We start from the raw sequence: 16025 nt of genomic DNA, 5'->3' as shown, positions 1-16025 counted from the left end.
ACAAGGCCGGGATAGGGTTCCTTAAGTATATGAAAGATAAGCCCACCAAGTTTGGTTGCAAACCTTTTGGTAGACTCAAGTTGTGGATACACATGAAACTTGTTCATCTATGAGGGGAAGCCTGAGAGAGAGTTAAACAGGAGGGCCTCAGCATGACATCAGTAATAGACTTGATGTATTTTGACCTTCTTGGCAAAGGTTATCATCTTTATGTCGATAACTAGGGGCGATGGTTGGCGACAGGGTTCGTCCTGTAACCGGTAGTTTGCCAGTTCGGACACCTGCTATATCTATCTCAGTCGTTGTGTCTTTGGGCAAGACACTTCAACCGCCTTACCTGCTGATGGTGGTAAGAGGGCTCAGTAGCGCCTGTCAACGGCAGCCTCACTTCTGTCAATCTGCCCCAGAGCAGCTGTAGATACAATGTAGCTCACCACTGTCAGAGTCTGAATGTGTGTATGAATTGGGTGGATGACTGATTGCAGTGTAAAGTGCTTTGGAGTCTCCTGGAAATTGATAAAAGCCCTATAAAAATGCAGGCCATTTACCATAGCTTAAGGAGGAATGGACATCAGACGCCCTCTTCCAGTATTATTCAGTTAGAGGGAAAACTATGAAACGGTACAAGACTGTCCTTTAACATTTATAGACATTGCTGTGGTGAACCTTTTCATCTTGTTGAAGATGTTGCCCACTGGAAAAGGAGACACTGTTACAGAGGCAGTTCAGGGAGGTCCTCATTAAAGAGCTCATTGAGTCTAAAGCTTCTGTTGCTGCACCTGCTCCACACCCCCAGTCCCTCTAACACCTGCATGTACAAGCAGGTACTAGAGGAACTGGTATTTGTACTTATTATTAGTGAAAACCTCTCTGCTGATGTTGCATGGTATTGATCTTTAGAAGTTTTTAGTGGATTGTATTATTATTGTTTTTATGTTTGTTGCCCATGTATGTAACAGATCTCTCTTGTAAACGAGACAATGAGTCTGAAGAGACTTTCCTGTATAAATAAATTTTAAAAAACTCTCTATGTGAGACTGCCACTGACATGAGGAGGGAAGTGGGTGTTCTGTAGGAAGCAGGACAGAAAAACAAGGACTCCAGTCTACTGCACCAGATGTAATTTTGCCCTGGGTTTCACATGCAACAGAATTTGTTTCAAGGGCTAATGCAGCAAGTTGTATGGTGTGTTTTTTACTTTGTTCATAGTTTATTTTGTACAACTAGCTCTCCTGTCTGGCCCTCTGGGAGTGGTGGAAGAAAACGAGGTTCGGCTAGCAAAGTGATTTTGTTTCAGTGGCTACATGACATCATGGGAATTCCAGCTGTGACTCCTCCTTCCAAGGATGTTCTCACAGTAGTTTAATCAGGGATGCAGAGTTTCTGATTGTCTTTGACTGTGTACAGTTCAGTCCATGTTTCATTCATTTTTTCTATGTTTCTTGTAAATCCATGTTGTAATTAGGATTGTTCATATAAACCTAAGCCACAACAGTCTACAATAAATTGTGTTTTTTTATTGCTTCATGCAGGATGGCAGAGGGCAATTCCAGAATGGATACAGTTTCTGGACAGCTCCCAGTGATCTCTCCAGCTTCATTTCCCGCTTTATTGTCTCCTCACCTTCTTTTAAAGTTTAACATTTGTTGATTAGGTTGACTTTATGGTCAAGAATGTTTTTTGTTTTTAACTATTTTATTAAATTACATTGTTCCTATGTTTACCTGTTGACAACAACAATAACAATATAATAATTCTTGAAAGCTTTCATTCAATTTATTCAGTTCTCAGGGAACAGCTGAGGTCAAATGCACGTGGGTAAAGATTTCAAGCTCTCTCTTCTAAGAAATCAGATTTTTATTTAAAGAGGGAACCAATATGACTTTAACTATGGCTCTCTGCACACTATACATAGACGCTATATGTATATCTATATATAGATAGACATATATATGTATATATATATTCATCAGGGACCGGGTTGCGGGGTCAGCAGACTCAGTAGAGTCACCCAGACATCCCTCTCCCCAGATGCCTTCTCCAGCTCCTACGGGGGAAGCCCAAGGCGTTCCCAGGCCAGCCAAGAGACATGGTCCCTCTAGCGTGTCCTGGGCCATCCCCTAGGCCTCCTCCCGGTGGGACGTACCTGAAACACCTCCGGTATAGATGCCCAAGCCACCTCAACTAGCTCCTGTCGATGTGGAGGAGCAGCGGCTCAAATCCGAGTTCCTCCCAGTTGGCCAAGCTCCTCACCCTATCTCTAATAGAGTGCCTGGCCACCCTATGGAGGAAGCTCATTTCAACTGCTTGTATCTCGTGATCTCATTCTTCTCACCTTCCTCTAGGTGAGGGTAGGAACGTAGACCAACCGGTAAATCGAGAGCTTCGCTTTTCGGCTCAGCTCTCTCTTCACCACAACGGACCGGCACAGTGCCCCCATTACTGCTGCAGCTGCACTGATCTGTTTGTCGATCTCCCACTCCATTCTCTCCTCACTCGTGAACAAGACCCCAAGACACTGGAACTCCTCCACCTGAGGCAGGAACTCCCCTCCAACCTGAAGAGGACAAGTTAACCTTTTCCGGTTGAGAACCATGGCCTCGGACTTGGAGGAGCTGATCTTCATCCCGGCCGCTTCTCACTCGGCTGCGAACCACCCCAGTGCATGCTGTAGGTCTTGGCTAGAGGGGGCCAGCAGGACCACGTCATCTGCAAAAAGAAGAGACGAAATCCACTGGTCCCCAAACCAGACCCCCTCCGGCCCTTGGCTGCACCTAGAAATCCTGTCCATAAATGTTATGAACAGGTGACAAAGGGCAGCCCTGCCGGAGTCCAGCATGCACCAGGAACAGGTCCGACTTAGTGCTGGCAGTGCAGACCAAACTCCTGCTCCGCTTGGACAGAGACTGGATGGTCCCTAATAAAGGGCCCCCGATTCCATACTCCTGGAGCACCCCCCACAGGGCATCACGAGGGACACAGTCGAGTGCTTTCTCCAGGTCCACAAAACGCATGTGGACCGGTTGGGCAAACTCCCATGAACCCTCGAGTACCCTGCAGAGAGTGTAGAGCTGGTCCAGTGTTCCACGGCCGGGACGAAAACCACACTGCTCCTCCTGAAGCTGAGGTTCGACTATCGGCCGAACACTCCTCTCCGATACCCTGGCGTAGGCCTTACCAGAGAGGCTGAGGAGTGTGATCCCCCCTGTAGTTGCAACACACCCTCCGGTCACCCTTCTAATGAAGTCGAGGTCAGCAGCTTCCTACCGCCCACTGTAAACAGTCTTGGCAAAGCACTGCTTCCCCTTCCGAAGGCGCCGGACGGTGTGCCAGAATCGCTTTGAGGCCAACCACAGTCCTTCATGGCCTCACCGAACTCCTCCCAGGCCCAAGTTTTTGCCTCTGCCACAGCCTGGGCCACGGCATGCTTGGCCTCACCGTACCCATCAGCTGCTTCAGGAGTCCCACAGCCCAAACACAGCCGATAGGACTCCTCCTTTAGCTTAACAGCGTCCCTTACTGCCGGTGAATATGGTCCACCCGGACTCTATGTTTCCAACATCCCCCGGAATCTGGTCAAAGTTCTCCCGGAGCTGGGAGTTGAATACATCCCTGGCCGAGGGCTCTGCCAGACGTTGCCAGCAGATCCTCACTATGCGCTTGAGCCTGCCAAGTCTGTCCGGCTTTCTCCTCTTCCAGCGGATCCAACTCACCACCAGGTGGTGATCAGTAGACCGCTCAGCCCCTCTCTTCACCCGAGTGTCCAAAACATGTGGCCGAAGGTCTGAAGACACAACAACAAAGTCGATTATTGACCTCCTGCCTAGGGTGTCCCGGTGCCAAGTGCACTGATGAACACCCTTATGCTTGAACATGGTATTCATTACGGACAATCCTTGACTAGCACAAAAGTCCAATAATGAAATGCTACTCAGATTGGTGAGGCCATTCCTCCCGATCATGCCTCTCCAGGTGTCATTGTTGTTTCCCACGTGGGCGTTGAAGTCCCCCAGCAAGATAATGGAGTTCCCAGGAGGGGCACTATGCAGCATCCCCGACAGGGACGCCAAGAAGGCCGGGTACTCCGCTCAGCCCGTAGGCCGAAAAACAACAGTCAGAGACCTGTCCCCAACCCGAAGGCGCAGGGATGCGACCCTCTCATCCAATGGGGTAAATCCCAACACGAGACGGCTGAGCTGGGGGGCAACAAGCACACCCAGCCCAGCCTGCCGCCTCTCCCCGTGGACCACTCCAGAGTAGAAGAGAGTCTAGCCTCTCTCGATTAGCTGCCCAGGCCTGGCTCCAGGGTGGGACCACGGCTCCTCTGAACCGGGCGACGTCACACGCCTCGATTTTATGGTCCTTATGAAGGTGTCTTGAACCGCTTTTTGTCTGACCAGTCACCTGGAGCCTGTTTCCCATGGGAGACCCTACCAGGGGGACTTAAGCCCCAGACAACATAGCCTCTAAATTATTCGAGTACTCAAACCCCTCCACCATGTTAAGGTGGCAGTTTCTATTTCTATGTGTGTGTATATATATATATATATATATATATATATATATATACACACAGATAGATGGATATTTATATATATCAGTCAGTCATTTTCTACCGCTTATTCCATAGTGGGTCGCGGGGGAGCTGGTGCCTATCTCCAGCAGTCTATGGGCGAAAGGCAGGGTATGAATATATATATATATATATGTATATATATATATATATATATAGAGAGAGAGAGAGATTGATATACATATATTTATATATAAAAAAAATATAAATTACAAAGCTGTAATGCTCCACTTGTGAAAAGTAAGCCTGTTAGCTTTCTTCTGAGTACTGTTGCGTTTGCTCGCAGTACTTTTGCGTCCCCATGCAATACTTTTGCGTTTGCTCACAATGCTTCTGCATCCCCACGCAATACCTTCGTGTTCCCTCGCAAACATTGTTAATCACCTTGAGAAAGCTGTGCATTTTGGAACAGCAGCACACATGACAAACTGCTCACAAAACAAACAGCACTGATATGCCATTGGTATGGCTTATTTTTTGTATGCAGGTTAACACACAGTCAACAATGCAATGAAATGCTTGGAATATGAATAACTGTTCAAGTCACTATAAAAAAAAAGTACTAATGGTGTGCAATAAAAAAAGTACACATCGTGCAACAGCAATAAGCCAATGAAGTGTCACAAATGTGGTTTAGTGCAATATTATTGTCCAGAGCTCAGTAGTCGGACAGCTTGTGGATAATAACAGTCTTTAAGTCTGATTGAAGATCCTTTTATTTAAGGCCAATTTCAAAATAAAACTCAAATCTCAAAAACGGGTGTAGTGTTTGTTCCATTTTTGCAGTTGTCTGGTTTGGAAACTATCCCACAAAGTATTGCGAGATAACCCAAAGACTATTGCGTGAGAACGCAAAAGTATTGCGTGGGGACGCAAAAGAAAATAAAATCCACCATGTCTCTTCGCGGGCTCTGTAAATGCTTTTAAATTCTTCCTTTTCACCCTTAAATCATTTTATTTCTGGTCTCTAGAGTGGAACTGCAATGTTTTGGTTTGAATTCCTTGTTATTATAGCTCCACATGCCATTCTTCTACCAGTTATTTTAAACTATTGAAGGACTTCACAACCTCTCCACTTCAAAGAGCGCTCCAGTTTAATCCGTTCGGCCATTTTTGTAGTTTAATAACGGAGATACAATTATCTACATAGGTAGTGGTGCAGAAACATTGCAAAAACGGTAAAAACAATGCAAAGCTGTTTATGTAATATAACCCTAACTCTTACCCTATTAAAGAGAGAGTACCTTCATGTCCTCAAGGAGCTAAAAGGGAGCACATAGCACTTATAAACAGAGGGCAAGATGTTACTGCTATCAAAACAGTGGCCAGAACGTCATATCAACATGCAATAAGTTCATAACTAAAATAAAGTTTTTTGTCACATTAGCGTTTGCAGCTTACCGCTTTGCTGTGTCCGTCGTTTCCATAGACAGGAACTGACCTCTTAATCAGAAGAAGTCTTTCGGCAGAAGTCTTGTTAATACTGGCAGAGGTTGCTGAAGGACTTGTCCTTGAAGTGCTTTGCACAGACGAAAATAATTTTCCTCACTGATGTGGGTACATTTCCATGAAAAATAAAATTTAACCAGGCACTTTTAAGACGTTGTGGTGCTGGGTTGGTGGTGTAATGAATTGTGTGGGTTAATACACCCAACAACCGAACCAAATTTATCCTCCTGCAGTGTAGGTATACTTGAGTTTGGATTACAAAATTGCAGCGAGAAACAAAAATGGTGGATTGATCGACCGGAAGTCCATGACCTTTATTTAGCTGTTCCGCAGCAAATGCTTACGTTCAAAAAACGTAATAGATGATATAGAAAACTGAACAGACTGAAAAATATGACCCAAGCAGAGTATAAAGATATCTCTGCAACACCTGGGGCCTCATGTACAAAAGAGTGCACAGCTTTCATATTAATAGTTTGTGGCGGGAAGAAATTCTGAAACTTGCGGCGCACAAAAAAAATTAGATGTGCAAAACTGCATAGAAATGTCACCACGTAGCCTTCATACATCACAATTTGTGGTGAATTTGGCGTAGCTGCATGTGGCAATTGGACCGCCCGGTCCCCGACCCTAAATACATATGCCAAGTAGTATACGTAGCCATAAGTCACCCATCACGCGTCCAAATAACCGTGGCCATGGTGCTGTGACAGTCAAAGAACTGGTTTCTGTCGGTGGAAAAACGCTTAGAGAGAGACTGTCTGAACATCATGATGGATGTTTGTAGTGAATTACAGCTAACAAACAACTTCTTGAATCATCAGCGACTCAAACGTGACTTGAAATTAAAAGGTTGTTGGCTCAAACTCATGAAAAAAGCATCAGGTTAGATAAAACTGAATAGAATCATGTTTCAGGTGAGTTTTAGTTTTCTGTAGCATATTATTCAGTCAGTCATTTTCTACCACTTATTCCATAGTGGGTCACAGGGAAGCTGGTGCCTATCTCCAGCAATCTATGGGCGAGAGGCAGGGTACACCCTGGACAGGTTGCCAGTCCATCGCAGGGCAACACGCAAACAACCATGCACACACCTAAGGGCAATTTGGAGACCAATTAACCTAACAGGCATGTCTTTGGACTGTGGGAGGAAGTACCTGGTGAGAACCCACGCATGCACAGGGAGAACATGCAAACTCCATGCAGAAAGGCCACCGGCCGGGAATCGAACCCAGGACCTTCTTGTTGCTAGGCAACAGTATTACCAACTGCACCACCGGTTGTTGGCTCAAACTCATGAAAAAAGCATCAGGTTAGATGCTCCATGGATTAAATAAAACTGAATAGAATCATGTTTCACTGGATTTAGATGAGTTTTAGTTTTCTGTAGAATATTATTATCGATTGAAAACGTTTGTGGGGATTCCGCACATTTTCAAACCAGGTCAAAAGTTTGAGTGGGCACAATTTCATGCAACGTTCATTTATGTACATGCTAAATTGTGGGTAAAACATTGCGCCACAAGATTTTTGTGCGCAAGTACACTTCGTACATGAGGCCCTTAGGGACTAAATGTAACTTTTCTGCACTCCAAGAAAATGTATTAAAGGCTTAAAAAGTGGATTTTGCATGAAATGTCCCCTTTAACACAAGAAAAAAAGGGGTGAGGATGTCTTGGGTGAGAAAAAAAAATTGATTTCAAAAACTAAACCAAATTTTTTTTCCCACATTAAGTACATATATAAACCATTAAATAATTCATATTGTAGTTTTGGACTTGTGATTTACAGTGTTGGGAGTAATGGCGTTGCAAAATAACGGCGTTAGTAACTGCGTGACTTTTTTCGGTAATGGAGTCTAATTACTTTTCTCATTTTCGTAACGCCGTTATGATGTTTACAATGTAACGCGACACGTTACCACAACTCAATAAGCGGGGTTTAATAAGAGCATGGTCTGCTGCTGTGGAGAGATCTGCTTTTCTCCCGTAGCAGCAGTGAGTGTTTCTTAAGCCTCTTCAAGGAAAAAGCAGGAGGTGGAGGTGGGGGCAGCAGCACTGACAAATAGCAGCATACATGACGCCGATTGGCTGACAAGGCATCAGGTAGGTGAGTTTTCATCACACAGAGTAAACCAAGAACAAGAGAGAAACATAATGATGTAGGGAAGTTTTGTAAATTCAATGACAGCGTTCAAAAGTTGGAAGTATAGGCAATATTTCACGTTTGCTGAAGTTAAAGACAAAAATGTGCATGTGATTTGCAAGTTAAGTTTGCAAGTTAACAAAAAAATTATCCAAGTCAGTGACTAGCAGCTCCAACCTTATGAAGCACCTCGCATCGTCTCACCCGTCCACAACACTTGTGGCTAACAACCCAAGCCCTGCTGCAGCCAGCGCCAGCTCCAACAATGCTACACCGTGCAAACAGACTAGGCTTGATTTTTCTGGTCAGCAACTTGTAACATAATTTTAGATTCTAAAAAGTAACTGAATAGTAACTAGTTACTTTGATAGTGAAGTAACTGAGTTACTAACTTTTTTTTTTTAAAGTTTCCAACACTGGTGATTTATTATGTCCTTTCTAATTTATTGTGATAAGGTATGATAGTCATGTACTGATAAGTTTTAGGCTATTTGCATTATGCAGCCTTTGTCACAATAAAAGAGTAGTCATGGTGGCCAATTGTCATTTGTCCTACAGATATCCTTGATCAATACTGTAGTTAATTCTGTATCTCATTTGAATATACAAGCTAGGTATGATAATAAAATAGCATGGGCAAAAAAAAAAAATAATACTATTTGTGTGCTTTCATTGTATTTTATTTTACTTTACAACAATCTCCCTTAGAAAATGGGACACTGGATGTTGGAAACCAGTCTTTAGACTATTCATTTAAACAATACAGCTGCAAGTGGAGGCTGGTGGTTTTCTCACTTGCCTTTCAGGGCTTCCGTAACAAAGAGTTCAACTGTAGCTCATATATAAAGAGGTATCCATGTTTAGGTAAAACCATGATTTAATCACAGAAAAGAATGAAGAGTATTTCCATTAATATTTATTTTTTAATTGTTATTCATTTTTATTGACAGGGAGCAACGGTCAAGCGATTTGTTGTTCTAATCAGAACACTTGGAATCTACAACTCCGTATTGTTGGTGTCTTGGCTTCCTGTTTTGGTAGGAAATCATCTTTATCACATTTAGACGGCAGTCCTTGTTACAGTAATATGTTAATCAATTTATAGTTTGAATCACTAAAATAAAAAATAAAATGCAATTTAATTTCAAATGATTGAAGTCCTAGACATCCAAAAAGCACTCCCAGCTCTTGACATTTTCCACATTTGGTTATGTTGCAGATTTATTACAAAACCAATTACATCTATTTTTAGTTACAAACTTCTACAAAGAAAAACTTACATTGACAAAGTGACAAAAGTTTGTTGGAAAGTTTTGAAAGTGTATTAAAAATAAACACAATCAAATGAAAATTAGTACCTTCACAGCCTTTGCTCTATAATTTATTGAACCACCTTTGGCAGCAATAACAGGTTCTAGTTTTCTTGGGTACGTTTCTATAAACTTGGCACATATTTTTGCATATTTTCGCCCCTTCTGTGCAGATCCTCACAAGTCAGGTTATCAGTAGACAGAGATTTTGAGATTTGTTTTAAATACGCAATTTGTATTTATGTCTGGGCATCAGCTGGCCCTCTCAAGGACATTCAGAGACTGCTCCTGAAGCTACTTTTTTGTTATCTTAGCTCTGAGCTTCTGGTCATTGCTGTGCTGGAAACTTCATCACAACTGCTGTCTGAGTGGACTAGTCGCAGCAGGATGCTGCCAATCCTATGCTTCACAGTAAGGATGGTTTTAGCCAGGTAACAAGATAATGTTTTCTCCCTACATGACAGTTGAGTCTGCGGCCAAAACGTTTTATTTTAGTTTTGTCAGACAAGAGAAGTTTCTCCTGTTCTGACATGGGTCACCATGTCCAGCTGGCTTGTAACCCGTAAATGCCTGATTGTTGAAGTGCATTAGCAATGGTTGACCTTTTAGATGGTTCTGTCTGTGAAATGGAATATTGGACCTCTGCCTTAATATTTGAATAATAAACTGAATTTGACTGCACTGTTTAACAGAATGTTAGAATTAGAATGTATGTACCTGACTTGGAATCTGTATAATTTGATAAGATTCACTTTGTAAAGTGCCTTGAGATGACATGTGTTGTGAATTGGCGCTATATAAATAAACTGAATTAATGCACATTGGGTTCTTTGTCACACCACCAGATCTTCGGAGGGCCTGGTACATTTCCGATTAATGGAAACCAGAGCACTTATGGAGGCAGTCGGTGCCGCCAAATAAATGTTGTATCCTTCTCCAGAGATTGTGCTTTGAGATCATAGATCCAAAGGCAATTCCTTCGACTTTTAGTTTCTGCTCTGACATGCACTGTCAATTGTAAGATCTTATATAGACTGCTGTTTCATGCCAAATCATGTTAAACCAAATGAATTAACCTCAGGTGAACTCTAGTTATGTTATAGAACCATCTGTAGCATTTAAGTGGAAACTGGATGCCCTTGAGTTCATGGATTTGTTTTCATTTTTATTTTTAAAAACATTTGGAAAAATTCAAAACTCTTTACTTTGTAATTGGATAATGTGTTGCTACACAGTTGATGGAAAAATGAATTGAATCCTTGCTATAAGAAAATTGCTATAAGACTGTAACATAACAAAATGTGGAAAAAGTGAAGAACTGTGAATACATTCCAGATTGACTGAAACTAATATGATTCCCTATGACACATCCCAGATAGAGTAGCATACAGAACACAAATATACTGTATTTTAAGAGATTTTCATCTTTTAATTGTTAGTTGTCACAGGTAGTATACTATGCTTAAAAGAAGGAACACAAATATAAGCTCCAATTAAAAAGAAGATAATTAAGTACAGGCAGTTTATTCAAAAAATTGTTCTAGCTATGTAGTAATGCAATTTTTATGGTATAAAGAAAAGGTCCTCCCATGCTTGTAATGGACCAAGCAAGTAAGACAAGTGAATACAGTTGTATATTTGATGGTTTTAATTCACTCAAAATAAATAAATAAAAAAACATACTAAAAGAATATGATGTCACAGGACCCATAAAAGGTTTAGCTTTAATAGCAACTTAACATAACTTTAAACTAACTGGTAACAGATATAAACTGACCTATCTAACAAGAGACAAAATTTCATATATGACAAATTTAGACCTTTTTGGCAAAAAACGGGAACAAAATAGTTAGAAATTACTCAACAGAATAAATCAAGCAACAGTAAAAGGTGGGTAATTAGTTGAATTTACCAATAAGCCAACATGACTTGAAGTAACAACTCGTACATCAAAGAAATAAGCAACATTTTGGGGAATTTGCCATTCTGTCCTCCCCTTGATGGAACTGCTCTTAGTAAAGTCCAATCAGCACTTCCTGTCTGTAGTAATGCTGCACACCAGGGTTCATCTTGCAATGCCTACCCTAGGAAGTCCAGAGAAAGCCCTCAGCACCAGTAAAAAAGGGAAAAGACAATCGATATGAAAAAGCATTTAACAAAGTTGAACATACAAACGCTTAATAAATATGTGCCCCACAAATAAAAGTAATGTATTTCAACAGTGTCAAACATTTAATATTTAGGCAAAGCTTGTGTCATATTTGTGAATATGAACAAAAATAACTTATGTTGTGTAGTGTGTTGCTAACATTCACCGTGTGACTGCAGGTGTGGCAATCACAAACCTACAGATGAAACTAAATACTATAACTCAAAAGGCTGTAACTCTAGGAAAAAGGCTGCACTATAACTTTGGTTGTTAGGAGTCGGTGTGTACTGCAATATTTTTGCAGCGAAAGGACCCCTCCTGGAATGAGTACCTGTTCTCTCAAGTTAGAAGCTGTTATAGTTAGGCCCGAGCAGCGACAGCGCTACAAAAGCTGATTGTAATTGCAGAATTTCTTAGTACTTTTTTTCCCTTTAAAGTGGCTTTTTACACGCCTAAACACCCAAAATTTTCCCCCAACTAAAATGTTTGCATTTTAATGAAAGAAAAAGGGGGTGGCGAAATGGCTCTATGGCGACCCCTAAAGTGAGATAGGCCATCTTGTAAATCATAGAGATAAGAAATTTGGTACACATGTACATCTTTTCAAATTGAGAAAAATAAAGTTTCTTGGGGCCATGTCTTAAAGCAAACAGGAAGTTGGCCATTTTTGGTCAAAGGGTAATTTTGGGGCATTTTAGACATTTCATACATGTCAAACGTTAAAGAACTCATAGGGATTTTTAGCTGTCGACTTCCAATTTGGTCAGTATGCCTTTAGGGCATGGGGGAGTAAAAGTTATCAAAATCTAGAGTTTTTGAGCATGTTTAACACACCTGGCCAGGCCACAAACTTCACCTACTCACTAAAAAATTCGGAACGTCACCAGACTTGGTATCTATGGATCTCCTTTGGGTGCTCGACATATGATGACATCATCCAACGCTCTGCCCCCTGAGAACAGGAATTCACGTTTTTCACTTGGAAAGGTCCATCTGAGAACTTCTTGATTTAATCAACTGGAAACTGTGTCAGAAGACAGATAACATGTTGGTCTCACTTTGATTCTAACACTGACAGTTTTTGCTGGAGGTTGTGGCAAAGTGAGATGTCCCGCCATAGCTATACATGTGGCTTTCATTTCCACATATATCATCTGCACTGCACCAAATTAAATATTATTGATCTAAGTCCAGCACCCAAACGAAATCCAGTAAAATATTTGGTGGGTGTGGTCTAATTCCTCCACAGCGCCCCTAGAAAATTTAAAAAAATCAACCTCATAAAATTCGTGTGAAGATGATGAAATTCAGTCCACATGTCTCAGGACCAACAGAAAAGTCTCCTGATGCCATACAACACGAAACTTTAATAACTTCAACACACAAGCTCACAGCAGCACCAAACTTTGTGTCATCTTAGACCAGCACTGATCATACTTACCTGCTCAATTCCTGACATCAGTTTAGCCCCGCCCACATAAAACAGGAAGTCACCTGTCTTTTACACTCTGACTCTTACAAATTTTAACCAAAGTGTGATCACACAGAACAAGGTGAACTTCAAACAGTAACTGTTGGCTGGACTCTGTGGGCCTGGCAAATTATTATATGTCACTGTTTGCATACGTATGCTTGTAAATTACACACAAATGGTCCGATTTACTTCAAACTGAATATGGTTGATCTTTGTCAACCCCCAAACAGCTCTATTGGATTACGTTGGAATTTGGATCAAAGGCACCCCCTCGGAAACCTCAACCTCCTTATCTCTCTCATACATCATCGAATCCACACCACATTTTGCAAGCATTATCGTGGACAAATGCCAAACATGTTGCCATGGTCAATTGATAACTTTAGCCCCACCCACTGACAACCAAATGACAGGTTTCTTAGCTGATTGACCTTCCTTTACAGCTTCCAAAAGTTTCAAACTTTGTCTAATGAGACATAATTTATAATGACATTTTCAAAGAACAATAGGAAGTCTTCATTAATCCTTCGCCACCAAACAGGAAGTGAGCACAGCTTCATTCAGGAAGGTCAGATTTTGGCCAAATTGTGAACGGTTCTCACAGAACTCTGGATGACTGAAGCTCATATGAAAGCTTGCTCACAGTACCTACTAGTGGCGATGTGGGAATCGAGTGCCAGGCCCATCGGTGCCGTGGAGGTGACGACACAAGACTTCCATGGTTGCGACGCAGGCCGAGTAGAGCTAAGCTAAAAGGGCCACCACATGCTGCTTGCAGCTTTCATTTTGATTGTATTTTATTAACCCAAACTGAAAAGATAATTGTAAATACCAAGTAATCAGGAAACATTTTACAGCTTTTTTGACTCATCGTTTCAAAGAACAAGAAAACAGTTTATCATGTTGTAATAACACAATACAGCTACCCCCATTATTATGAGTAATAATGGCGTAGTGGTAACATTGGAAAAGGATAGTATAAATAAATAGAGCTGATTGGAAAATAAAGCATCTTGGTAATATATTGTGTAAAAATTTACAAATTTGCAAAGAATGCGATAAAGCTGCCTCTAATTTGCACAGTACATAAACGCAAGTTGACAAGCCAATGGTAGGCAATATAAATTAAATACCCTCTAAAGCTGCTTACATTTACTGCCACTAATAAAGTGTATGTAGTTACAGACTGACCACTTAGGTTTGACTAAACAGAAAGATATAAATAATAAAACTGATTCCAGGTAACTCTTTTTTTTCTTTTCTTTTTTTCCCTCCAGGCTCTTGTTCAACTCCCCTACCTGGACACTTTGTATGGTTACAGTCTGAAGTTGACTCGTTTTGCAGACACCACCACATTCGCAAGTTTAGTTAGAGCTGACTGGACCTTTTACTCATCCCACCCAGCTCTCTTTCTGTCAACCTACCTGGGTCATGGCCTGTTGATTGACTACTTTGAGAAGAAACGTCGTCGTGGTACTAGGAACCAAGCAGACAGCACCACCAACCTGGAGTGGTTAGTCAATCTGTGGGACTGGTACACCTCCTTTCTTCTTCACCCTATTACATCAGTGCAACAGTTCCCATCTGATTACTCAGAGTGGGAGGACTATCCAAGCTTTTTATTAGAGCGTTTGGCTTTCCCGGACCTCTGGCTTCACCCACTAGTAAATGTAGACTACTTAAAATCACTTCCAACCTGGAAGCTTAGAGTTGTTCAGCAAAGCCAGACTGTTTCTTGTGTGCATCAAGATGATGAACAAGATAGATTATCATCAGACATAAACAGACAAAAGCTGACAGGTTCCTCTACTGCAGGCCCAAACAGACCTCCACACAGCAGTTTAAGCTTCCAAACAGTGGACAGAGTGCTGGAGGATGGTGGCATCGTTCCTGTAGGTGTCTCTGTTATTCAGGAGTGTGACTGGCCTGAGTGGCCCAATGACATGCTTCCATGTTTAGAGTGCGTGGTGTGTCTAGAGAACTTTGTGAATGAGGAGCTGCTTATGGGCCTGCCCTGTGGCCATGCCTTCCACCAGCAGTGCATTGTGGTATGGTTAGCAGGAGGTAAGCACTGGTGCCCAATATGTCGCTGGCCCAGCTACAAGAAGAAAAGAATTAAAGTTGGAATAACACCTCCACTGAAAACACATTGTTGAACTGATCATTGCTAAAATGAAACTTTTTGAATCTTTGATGCTCACTTGACAATTGCCATGTTTTACTGTCACAGTTACACAGATTCAAGGAGGAATGATAAGTTAATCAAAATGCAATAACAATCAATAATCTTGGTTGCTTTTATCCAGGCCTATAATTTTGGTTTTATTCCTAATTAATACTGTGCAATGACCATCATGAGAGCTGAAACGAGCAACACCAAGTGACAATGTTTTCTGTATGAAGGGTCCATGCTGAATTACAAGGATTGTAAAAGTAGAACGACCTTGGTGTATCTGTTTAGATTTTAGTGTACATTCTGCATATTTACAAGGAAATGGGATACTGCCCAGAAGTAATAAAGATTGATCTTACAGATGAAGTCTGTCAACTGAATTGACTGCAGTCATTCTTTTATTATTTATACCTGTTTAATACTTACGGGGTTGTAGTGGGCTATTGCCTAACTAGCAAGGGGCGAGAAGCTAACTGTGGCCTGTGGCAGCTTGGCACTCCATCAGGGCAATAAAGAGATATTTGCCATAAACGACCAGGGCTGTAATGGTACACAAAAATCCATGTTCAGTACATGCTTTGGTTTTAAAGTCACGGTATGGTACATTTTCAGTTTGCTTTGATGAAGTGAAATAAATAAAAAGTGCACACTTAATAGATATTTGAATTGATTTCTTTAGTTTCATAAAGGTTAAGCGGGGCTAGCCACTAATAAGTGTGCAACAGTAAATTTGGTTTGGCTGTTAGCAACTA

General features: G+C 41.5%; 1 protein-coding gene across 8 annotated transcripts in view; it reads left to right on the top strand.

Annotated features, from left to right (window-relative positions):
• The window catches only part of rnf103 (ring finger protein 103), a 60887-nt gene extending 45234 nt beyond the window's left edge, over window positions 1-15653 (top strand). For 4 of the 8 annotated variants that reach the window (XR_007036345.1, XR_007036343.1, XR_007036344.1 and 1 more), the window contains one exon: window positions 1533-1763. Coding sequence is in view for 4 of the 8 variants with exons in the window: in XM_047353727.1 (XP_047209683.1) it covers window positions 9118-9204; window positions 14378-15256 (966 nt within the window). In the remaining 4 variants the exon portion in view is untranslated. Of the gene's footprint in view, window positions 1-1532; window positions 1764-9117; window positions 9205-14377 lie in introns of those variants that run through there. The other 4 variants (XM_047353727.1, XM_047353729.1, XM_047353730.1 and 1 more) reach the window with 3 other exon arrangements.
• The last annotated feature ends 372 nt before the right edge of the window (window positions 15654-16025 follow it).

This window comes from Girardinichthys multiradiatus, chromosome 23 (genome assembly GCF_021462225.1).
Source record: "Girardinichthys multiradiatus isolate DD_20200921_A chromosome 23, DD_fGirMul_XY1, whole genome shotgun sequence".
Lineage (NCBI taxonomy): Eukaryota > Metazoa > Chordata > Actinopteri > Cyprinodontiformes > Goodeidae > Girardinichthys > Girardinichthys multiradiatus.
This window is presented reverse-complemented; position numbering and strand designations above follow the sequence as displayed.